The sequence below is a fragment of the Akebia trifoliata genome, chromosome 6 (assembly GCF_017979445.1).
Source record: "Akebia trifoliata isolate Shusen 1 chromosome 6, ASM1797944v1, whole genome shotgun sequence".
Taxonomy (NCBI): domain Eukaryota; kingdom Viridiplantae; phylum Streptophyta; class Magnoliopsida; order Ranunculales; family Lardizabalaceae; genus Akebia; species Akebia trifoliata.
The window spans coordinates 4376459-4387823 of record NC_141380.1 but is presented as its reverse complement, the minus strand read 5'-3'; the positions used below and the strand labels follow the sequence as shown (position 1 = coordinate 4387823).

The 11365-nt window shown below is 37.6% G+C and overlaps 1 protein-coding gene across 1 annotated transcript; it reads right to left on the bottom strand.

The window, feature by feature from the left end:
- Nucleotides 1–217: 217 nt before the first annotated feature.
- Nucleotides 218–6574, bottom strand: LOC147399757 (ABC transporter B family member 1). The gene is made up of 10 exons (XM_086445229.1): nt 5889–6574; nt 5741–5795; nt 5473–5648; nt 5185–5385; nt 4836–5095; nt 4436–4752; nt 4079–4302; nt 2655–3028; nt 1840–2554; nt 218–1765 (listed from the first exon to the last, which is right to left on the bottom strand). Exons 1-10 carry the CDS (start codon nt 6279–6281, stop codon nt 491–493), a joined length of 3990 nt encoding a protein of 1329 aa, XP_086301355.1. The 5' UTR covers nt 6282–6574; the 3' UTR covers nt 218–490.
- Between the last annotated feature and the right edge of the window lie 4791 nt (nt 6575–11365).

Below are 11365 nucleotides of genomic sequence, written 5' to 3'. Positions count from 1 at the left end.
CATGACCCCACATTCACACCACACATGCTGTTGGCTTATCGTTGTCGTGTACGTTCACTTGCATCATATCAGATTGGACAGTAATAGATGCTCATAGTGGACCCAATTATGTATCTTCTGTTATTTTGCCACAACACCAACTTATTATCTTCTCCATTATTACCCAAAAAAAAAAAAAAAGACAAACAAAAAGAGAGAGAGAGAGAGAAACCACAAATAAAACACAGGGAGAGTTTTTTCTTTTTTCTTTTTTCTTTCTTTTTTAGCCTCTAGATTCATATAGGGGGTGTAAGTCCATATATTTTAATATCAGGGACCTATCTGTCATTTCCTACAAGGAGGAATGAAAATAAGAACTCATCATAATAAAAAGACTATACACTGCACACTCAAATATTTTATCAAAAACTAGAAGAAAAAAAAATCTGGGAAAAAATGGGGAGTTACCAATGGTCACGCCCTCACTCGTGTTTCCCCTTACTTGGCTTCTTTATTCTTCCTCTCTGGCACGTGTGGAGGAACTCGAACCCGATGTCATTCCCATAACCTGCCCATGCGTGAAGCGCTGCAATTGTATCATGTGTGCGTAACAACCATCGGGATGATGTTTCAAGAGATGCGAGTGTGACCCTTGTTCCACCACCTTACCTTCGTCGATCACAGCAATAACATATGCATTCCTTATTGTTGATAGCCGATGAGCAACCACAATTGTTGTCCGTCCCGAACAAGCACGTTCGAGTGCCTCTTGTACACACCTCTCTGACTCCGCGTCTAGTGCACTTGTTGCCTCGTCGAGTAGCATTATTTCTGCCTTCTTTAGGAATGCCCGAGCAATGGCAATCCTTTGCCTTTGTCCTCCCGACATTTGAATACCTCTCTCACCAACCCATGTACGATACCCATCAGGCAATGTTGATATGAAGGTGTGGGCATTTGCTAGAGTTGCAGCCTCGATGACCTCGGCCTCGGTCGCGGAATCACACCCATATGCAATGTTGTCGTGTATGGTTGCTGCAAAGAGGCAAGGCTCTTGTGGGACAATGGCAATGTGCTTCCGTAACGATTTGAGATTGTATTTACGAATGTCCTTCCCATCAATCAGTATACGTCCAGATGTAGGTTCGTAGAAGCGTTGTACAAGTGAAATGACGGAGCTTTTCCCACAACCACTAGGGCCGACAAGAGCAAGCGTCTTGCCAGCACGAGCACGGAGAGTGAGATCTCGGAAGATTGACACATCAGGACGAGATGGATAGGAAAAGTCAACATGCTTGAATTCGACGTCTCCACGTAGGTTGTCAGGGACAGGGGTGGCATCAGGATCATCAGGTTCAATTTCCGTCTTACGATCAAGGAGCTCAAATACAGAGCGCATGGCACGTCCTCCCTTGATGAAGTCTGGTGCAAGGGTTAGTGTCTCAGCAGCACCATTGGCAGAGACCATGAGGACCATGAAGACGCGGATTGTCTTTGAGAAATCAGAGATATTATGTTTTACGAGCCAGGAGGCATACCATAGCCCAAGGGCATATGAGGCATAGAGTGAGAATTGGGCCACACCAAAGCCACTTCCAGCAATCTGTCCCTTCCAGAAGCAGCGTTTTAGGGGTATTTGAAGGTTGGAAGAGAAAAGGCCAACGATCTTCTCCTCCGAATTGAAGGCTGCAACAGTTCTGACATTGGCCACAGCCTCACCTGCTAATTGAGTGGCCTTGGCATGAGCACCTTCTAAGTCGCCCGAGAAACCTTTCATGAACATTTTCTGCAGAGAAATCAATAAAAGCCTCAAGTAGATATTAAATTAACAGAGATTCTGATATGTGCCATAACACAAACCTGCAAAACTGTGGCGGCAACGACAACAGGGAACACTGCAATGAGGACGAGGGCAAGGCGCCACTGTAAGACAAATCCTGCAGTGCAGGCAACGAGCATGAGAGCTGAATTCTGCATAATCACTGAAATTCGGTCTCCAATTGCGGATCGGACATTGTTGGCGTCAAGTGCCAACCTAGCTGCAACCCTACCACTTTCGTTCTCTTCACGGTCGAACCATGCCATTTCATTCTTCAGTACTGCTGCCAGCATCTTCTCCCTCACTCTCTTCGTAAGATTCTCACCCACGACGTCCCAGAAGAAATGTTGTAGCGTGTTGAAAAGGAGAGCAGCTGATGAGACCCCGATTAAAAGATAGCAGTATTTCCCAATCTCTTTGCGCATGTAAACGTGATCTGGGTTGTAGTAAACACTAAGGACAGCACTGAGGACATAGGCAAAGAGGGCACTTATGGAGCCACACACAACAGAGCCAACTGACCCAATCAAGGCGTAGGCCCATTCAGGGGAGTTCATCTTGGCCAGGCGCCAAAAGGAGCTGGCCTGCTCTTTGAAGGCAAGCTTCTCAAGTCGGTAATTAGGGTGTGCACCATCAAGAGAGAAGCTAAAATCAGAGGTGGAGAAGTCAGAGAGTCGGCGTGAGTATGGGGACCGACCATAGGATGAATTTCGGCCAATTATTGGTGAGCTTACTGAGTTTCTAGCACTTGAAGGCCTGCCATAGAAGAAACAGCAATGTTTTGCAATAGTGTCATCTAAAATTCAACTGCATGTATAAATCATTAAATAGAGGCATTTTGAATTGTCGAAGCTACCTTGCACTGCTCTTTCTAGCATTGCTAAGAGAGCTTTCATTTGCCGTCTCCTGCATACGGATGAGCTTTGCATAGACACCATTTTCACCTTTGGCAATCAGCTCTTCGTGGGTCCCAATCTCTGAGACGCTTCCTTGCTGGAGGACCGCAACAAGGTCAGCCTTGCGGATAGTGGATAGGCGATGGGCAATGACAAGAGTTGTCCTCCCAATCATGAACCGATCTAAGGCCTCCTGCACCAGTTTTTCCGACTCCGAGTCTAGGGCACTCGTTGCCTCATCCAATAGCAGGATTGCTGGGTTCTTCAGCATTGCCCTCGCTATAGCAATCCGCTGCTTCTGCCCACCTGAGAGCTGCATTCCTCTCTCCCCTACCTGCCATTCATTAATTATTTGATTGTGAATTGAACATTTTTATTTAGTAATATTTATGTGATTTCCGGAGGTGCAATCTCTTTATTATTTTACAACTTTCATAATCCTCTATTATTGTGATTTCCTAATTCGCAGGGGGCACAAAAAAATTGCAGTAATTTGAGGTATATAGATGTTAACAAAGCACTGACCCAAATCTTTGGTATAAAGCTTTGAATTTTGATGATGAGATGATAACCAAGCACCCAACGAAATTTACAGCGATTTGCATAGAGGCAACTAATCACTCCGACATCTCCAAATTCTTATTTTTAGTCAATTTGTAGGGATTTAGGTCGTACATAGCAGGACCTTTAGCAATCTTGGGTTTGGGATCAAGCATAATGACAATGAGGCAGGTGGCTTAGTAATCTTGGAGTTATGTTACAATTTTAAAATCTTACTTGTAAAGAGAAGCATTTATTTTAATGTATTTACTGGTAAAAAACACTCAAATTGAATTAAAGACCTTGTTTATTTCTCCACACTGAGTTGTTGACCGAGATCATTTTTTCCTTATTTTAAGGCAAAGGCAAAACACAACCCCCTTTGATTGACTTTAAAAAAGAAGTTGGGTTCTGTTAGTTGACCTGACTAACCTATTAGATTAAGAAAAGAAGCTTTGTTTAGCCCCATTTAAATAAGGTTCTTAATCCAAGACCCTTGCATGCCTAATGTGACCAATTTTACCCCTCTTAAGTCTGATAACGACACCCTATTTATGCTTATAGAACCAGGCAATGGATATCTCATTGAATAATCTCCATCATCCAATGTGGAGACTCTTCTATGGGAAGTTTCTTAGAATTTTATGGAGTGAGAATGGAATAAATTAGATGCTAGAGATGATCCAGTTTGATTTTTTTTTTTTTTTTTTTGGTACTGGTTGTCTTTCAGAGAGGACCCATTGGATGGTTTGTCTTAATCCCTTGTACATAAGTCTGTTGATATTATACCAACAAAGATGAAAAGCATTAACATCAGCCTTGGAAGAAGTTCAAAAAGACAGACCTGTGTTTCGTAGCCTTCAGGAAGCTTGGCAATAAACGAGTGGGCATTAGCGACTCGGGCAGCCTCTTCGATCTCAACTTGGGTTGCATCAGGCCGACCCAAGAGCATGTTTTCTTTAATTGTGGTTGCAAACAGAGTAGGCTCTTGGCTTACAAGCCCAATCTGTTGCCTCAGCCATCGCAACTTCAGCATCTTTATGTCGTTACCATCTAGCAGAACTTGTCCTGCACAGATTCATTAAAAGAGACTTTTACAAAATTCTCTACAAACCCACTTACGTTCATGACTCATAATCAGATCTAGTTAATTCCATGACAAATGACAAAATTTAACTTAAAAATACTAATTAACATTTACCTGAAGTGGGATCATAAAATCTCTCAATCAGAGAGACAACAGTGCTCTTACCAGAGCCACTACTTCCTACTAAAGCTATGGTCTTCCCAGCCGGAACATATAAAGAGAAGTTTGAGAGTATCCGAACATCTGGCCTCGATGGGTACGAAAAATCTAGATTTTTCAGCTCTACATGACCTGCAACTGAATCCAACTCCAATCCTGATTCATTTTTTCTATTGATACTCGATTTGTGATCGATAATGCGGAAGATCTTAGCAGCAGCAACTCTTGCCTTAGCAAAGGCAGATAGGCTTGGGGCGGATTGACCCAAACCTCTGTAAACCAAAGAGAATTTTAAGAAACCATACATACCTTCAGTTCAATAAAAAAGATAAGAGGAAGCTGAAAAGATACTTACATTCCTCCTATCATAACAGAGAACATGGTGGATATGGCAAGTCCTCCATTGGTGTAGTGATGTCTAACAAGATAACCCCCATACCAGAGTAGAAGAGCGTAGCAGCAAAAAACAGTGAAGTATGTCCCACCCAATCCGATCCCTTTTGTGAATCCAGTCTTGTAACCAATCCTCTGAGATACTCTCAATGCCGTGGAATAAGCTTGTAGTGCTCTTGATTCCCCTACGAATGCTAAAACTGTCCTGATTTGAACAATTGTCTGCAATTAAGCTCAAAATCAGCTAGACCCATATGCACAAAAACAAAGAACATAGTTAAATTATTGTTTCTTTTTTTTATTTTATATACCTGTTCAGCAATGTTTCCAGCTTGTGAGAGAGCTTCTTGGCTCTTGGAGGAAAGCTTGGCTAATGTGGAAGTCTGAATGCCTCCAATTACAGCAATTAGAGGAACGACAGCAAGCGTGACGAGGGCTAATTGCCATACTGCGGTGAAACCCACCACGAATCCAGATACGAAGGTTGCCATGTAATGGATAAAATTACCCAACTGTGGAAAAAAGATTGGTTCATTCAGATTTAATTTGAGAAGAACGGTAGAACTAAATGGGTTTTTTTTTTTCTTTTTTTCTTTTACCTTCTCACTGATGGCATCTTGAACCATTACGGTGTCTGTGTTAATGGCGAAAACAACATCCGATGTTCGAACCTCAGTGTCAAAGTACTGCACGTCTTGGTTCAAAGCAGCCTCCAAGTACTTGATCCTCATCTTTGTCGTTTGCCGCTCTCCCGTCCACATCCAACATGAAATCTCTGCAAGTAATTCAACCCAACTTCAATTAACAAAATAACTAAAACATGAACACAAATTAAGCACAACAGATCATCTCTGAGAGACTACTCACCAGCCCAAGATGAGCCCCATATGGAGGCACCCACCACAAGAAAGTAAAGCGCGTACTGCAAATTCAAGAAATGGGTTTTTCAAAATTTTCTGCAAAAATCGAGAAGAAAGGCTTAACTTTCATAAAAATTTGATCTTTCCATCTTTACCTTCAAAACTTCATCCATCATCTTATCTACATTGTTAGCATTAGAACCAAAGGAATTAACAAGATTAGCGAAGAACCGAAGAAAGATAGGTAAAGAGCAACCATGAATAATCGCTCCAACAGTTCCAATCCCCATTAAAACATAATCTAATCCGTCTGCAAATCTAAACAACTCTCCAAAACCCACAGGAGAAATCGAACTGGGTTTCTCTCCATCTTTCTTCTTTCCCTCAGAAACCTTCATGTCTCGTTCGATCACAACTCCTCCCTCTTGAGCTTCTCCTCCTCCTTTAAATCTACCTGATGAGTCAACTGATACGAGTTCAAGTCCCTGCATTTCGGACCATCTCCACTGTTCTTCTACCGTCTTTATCTGCTGAGAATCTTGTGACATTGCAAAATTCTCACTTTCCAAACAACCCCCCTCTTTTAATTCTCACTCTCTCTCTCTACTGTTTTTTTCCCCCAACTTTTTCTTTTTTTAATTTTTATCCCTCTTTTTCTCCATTTTTTTCTTTTTTTACAGTTGGAGATTGAGATTTCTCTCCTCTGTAAAAGACAGAGAAGGAAAATGACAGATGAAATAGTTTTTTGAGTCTAAAAGACAAGAAAAAACACACAAGCTGTGAAGAAGAACTTTCGACCCGACAAGAATGGACTCTGTGAAAACTTGCAAATTGGTTTTTTTTTTTTTGACCGAAAAGAATCAAAGAATAAAATTACTTATTCAATTTAAATGACCGTCGAAAAAAGAAAAAAAAAAAACACTTTTTTTAAGCTTCACCAACAAGTTGAAAACCGTAAAGCCAAAGAAAAGAATTCAAGTAAATAAACCTAACTTCTCTATCTGTTTGTCTCCGTTAAATCCGGCGTTTCGAAGAAACAAAAGAGAAAACCAGCAAAAAAGCAATCTATCTTTTTTTTTTTTTTTTTTTTCTCCTGATTTTTTAACACTCTTAACAGCCTAACTTGCAGAATTTACGCGGGAAATCGAGGAAAATGAGAAATTGAATTCCACGCGAGATTTTGGTACTTTTGGGTTTTTTCAGATTTGCCGGATTTGGAAGTGAAATGAGATATTGACTTGTCGAGAAATTCAGCAGAAATCAGAAGTAAGAAGTCAGGAGTGTTTTAAAAACATAAAACTTTGAATGAAATTCCGCTATTTTGTCAGAAACACAGCTAGATTAGCTGCTTCGATGAATGCTCACTCTTTAAAATATACAAACTTCAATAAAACAGAAGTGGAATTCCGCTATTTTGTCAGAAACACAGCTAGATTTTAACGGATTTGCCTAATTTCAATCTATTTTTTAACAGAATCTCCAGAAGAATAGAAGTATAGCTCCGTTAAATTGTCAGAATACAGTTCGTTAAGCTCCAATTAAACAGAAGTAAAAAATAAAAAATAAAAATCGTTATTTTACCAGAATCACCGTTAAATTTAGCGGCTTCGATAAGTTTCCACGTTTTTTTTATATTATAATATCAGAGTTTCTATGATCAAGTAAAACAGAAGTGAAATCCCTCTATTTCGTCAGGATCACGCCCTGTTCCAGCTAAGTTTCCACTACTTTTGTCCGAATCTCTCCCATGATCTGGTGAACCTGAAGTGGGATTCCACTATTTTGTCAGAAATCGCCACTAGAACAAGCGTTTCTAGAAAACTTTTTACTGTTTTTGTCCGAAACTCCCATGATCCAGTAAAGAACTGAAGTCAAATCACTCTAAGAGTTTAGATCTAAATTTTCCACTAATTTGCCCAAAAAGATAAAAAAAATTCATCCAGACCTATCTTAACTTCATCATTTTTTACCGAAATGCGATCTCTGAAACTAAATTCTCAATCAGAATATCCAGATTTCTTGATTTTCTATCTCAAATGACAGCGAATTTGACAAATTTTAAAGTTTTAAAAAACTCTCTTTATTTTCCTCCAATTTTTGCTGTTTCTTGTTCGATTTTTGAGTCAGATTATTGTATGGTCAAGTCTAGCTAAATTGAGCACGCAATGCTCCAGATTTAGAGATCTGAAGTCTGAACAATAGAGCCATCCTTTCGCAGTTTAAAAATTCTTAAATCCAGCTCTTTTTCAGCTTTAAAAGAAAAAAAAAAGCCAGAGAAACAGAATTATTTGAGATTTAAAAAATTTTCCACGCATCTGCAACTTGTTCTGCAAATTCTCCGAAACTGCTTGTTTTCTCTGCTTGATTAATTAAATAAACAAGAAATTATTTTTTCAGGAAAAAAGAAAAAGCTTTATCCGAAAATTAAAAGAAAATTAATTATTTTATCTCTTTCGCCCTCTCCACGCTTACCGTACTCTGCGTTCCTCTGCAGTTTCTTTTTTCACGCTCTTTTGGCGATTTCTCCAAATAGAAGAAACAACACTGGAGTGCTCTGTTCGACACAAAGCAGTAGAATTTGTAATTAATTACAAGAATACCACTATAATTATTTTGACTAAAATACCCTCACACTTTTTTTTATTTATATTATATATATTTAAGAATCAGATATCTACTAATGAGATCTTTAATTGCAAAGTTGTTGCCCACTATGGTAGTCTTGATGTGATCGAAAAATGATATTAAGCTACAAACAAATCTAAACATAGGATACGGATATGAGTCAAATCTACCATAGTCAAGATTCATGGGGCCCATTATCACGTGTGATTCGTTGATTTGGATCACTTGATTGGTTGGCCATCACTTTCTCATCAGAAGATCTCCATCATTGGATCTAACATAAATTATATTTATAGTGAAAATGTAGGGGTACTATAGTAATTTCAACACTGTCGATTCCATTTGTTCTAGGGAACTAACTCCCTAGGTCCATGTATCGCTGTGAGGGACATTGAGCATCAAAGTCAAAGAGAGGTAGTTGGAAATTAGGTGCAAAGAAGAGGGAGTGGTAGTCTAACTTTTATAATAAGGTTAATATCTAGTATGAAGTTTTGATAATTTGATTTAACAGAATTATTATTTTAAGAATTCAAGTCCTATTCAAAATGGATTGGATCTTTCTAATCAAATAACTTAAGATTTGGATCACGCTCCAATTTGTTTCGGATCTAGCAAGATCCAATAGGAATTTGATCGACAATACGAAAGAAAATGTATAATTTATACTATAATTGTTTAAATATAAGAAGTGCATTTATATTGTATGGTTATTTTATCGAATAGGGTATAATCCGATCCAGTCAATTATCCAATCAGATCTAGTTTAGAACTAAATTCTATTGGATTGGATCATGACTGACCTGATTTGATTCACGGGAGATCCATTGACTAAATTATAAGCTAAGTTTCAACCTAAATTCAATTAACTTTTCACATAGAAAGCTGTCTACTAATCCATGAACTTTTGGTCCATCTTTTGGGTGAACCAATGATGAATCTCCTATGTGTGATTTTTGATCGTTGGATTCAAGTTTTTTTTCATCATCGGCATGGAACCTATCAATAAGTATGTTCATGAAGATCGGGACAACAAAAAAAAAAACCCAAACCCACTAATAATGAAGAGAACTTATATTGCCACACCAACTTTTACTAATGCTACCCAAGTTGTGAGCTAATTTTGGTGATTTACAAGTGAATTGGGGTGGGGTTAGCAAAAGTTGGTAATGGTAATAGAATCTCTCATAAATAATCATCAAATAAACTGATTTTTGGTATACGTTTGCCAGGTGGCTTGAGAAAGAGGCTAAAAAATGAGGTTGGAAACTAACTCCCTGAAGTACAGGATCTTCACTCGTTCTAATTAGCAGATAATCTGCCAAATCTGAGGGAAGAGAGAGATTTAGAAGAAGTCAAAAAGGGCTAATATCTCTCTCTCTCTCTCTCTTATTTAGGTGGGAATAAAATGTGGGGAGGATTAAATCAAATAAGGAGCACTCAATGCCCACTCAAATACTTCTCAAAAGTGATGCATGTGACCTTCAATTATGCAATTCCATTGTCTTTCTCTGTGTGTTCCCTTTTCTTTAAAAATATATATAATAAATAGATAGATTATAATAATAAGATTATGTAATCTAATTTAAAGAGTTATTATTGTGTCCACCCCAACTACAATCAAACTCGCGATTCGAATTTGTCTGAGGTCCAACATAATTTTCAATTTTTCCTTGATCAAGTGCCCAGTAGCATAGTCACCAAAGTCTTCAACTTATCGAAAAAATCGCGATTAAATCATGACATTTTTACTTCATAGATTTAATCACGACTTTATTTTAATAATGTGTGACTTTTATGAATTCTGTGATTAAATCACAAACTTCAAGATTAAATTAAGAATAATACGTAAAACAGTAAGAATGTAAATGAGAATGACATTGATTTGATATTTTTGATATTTTTATTGTGTTAATAAATCCTAATTTGGACACCTGTTTGTGATGTATTTTATATTTTGAATAGTATAAGTCTTGAATATGTGGATATTTGTCGTGGATAGTTGCATAGATGATATCAACATGGAAAATTTTTATTTATCATTCTAATTTTATATAGAACTTGATGATTTAATATGAAAATACTCGCTAATAAGAATTATTATATAACCCTAACCTAATTCGATTTTTTCGAATTTTTCACTTGTCGACTTATTCCTGAACCCTGACTATGTGACTATGCCCAATAGTATAAATCAAACATGCTACTTTTGCTCTACAATAATGATTCCTCTCTTGTTCTCGATCATAAAATAGTTCAATTTCTAATTTTTGATAAAGTTCAAGTTTGGGTAGGTTTAGACCAAATGTATAGGGGTGTCTTCTATCTTTCTAGACTCACTTGATTTAAAAATTAATGTAGAACATTTTTTAAATTTTGAGCAAAGAAAATTACATGTGAGGCAGTTGATTTTAAGGTAGACCAGTTATATGGATTGGATATTATATATATATTTTTCAAAAAGATGACTAAAGATAACTTTTCTTTAAAGGAATATATTAAGTTGGTGAGAAAGTTTGGTGTGGAAAATGTTGTATTGGCTCCACTCAGATTGGACTTTCATGATAATGGTGGTGAAGAAGTTGGACATGTTTGACTAACATGTTATTTGGTAGACTTTAAGCCCTAAATTTAAATATAAACAAAATATTAATTTTCTAATTGCATCAACATCCTAATGGATCTATAATGAGTGGTCATTAACACTAATAATGGATCACTATGTGTATGGTGAGAGGTGGGATTTCCTTCCTATAAATTTTGGTCTAGAACCTTAATAACCAATAAATTAAACTAAATCAGTTCTAAGATTAGATCATGAAAACTACTAGAAAGCACGATTGATGCACGCTGGTCCCATAATCTCAAATTTTGTTCTGACAAAATTTCTAAGTTATTTATTTAAATATGGCAATAAGAATACAATAGAGTAACGTATTTTTAACTTGTATTTTGAAGAAAACAAATTTGTGGTTATCTGGGCACTACCACGTCAGCTCAATATTGAACG

Coding starts and splice junctions, on each gene's coding strand:
- LOC147399757 (XM_086445229.1), bottom strand. CDS start 6,281: ATGTCACAAGATTCTCAGCAGATAAAGACGGTAGAAGAACAGTGGAGA. Junction 5,796..5,888: donor TGATGGATGAAGTTTTGAAG/GTAAAGATGGAA, acceptor TTGAATTTGCAG/TACGCGCTTTACTTTCTTGT. Junction 1,766..1,839: donor TTGCCGCCACAGTTTTGCAG/GTTTGTGTTATG, acceptor ATTTCTCTGCAG/AAAATGTTCATGAAAGGTTT.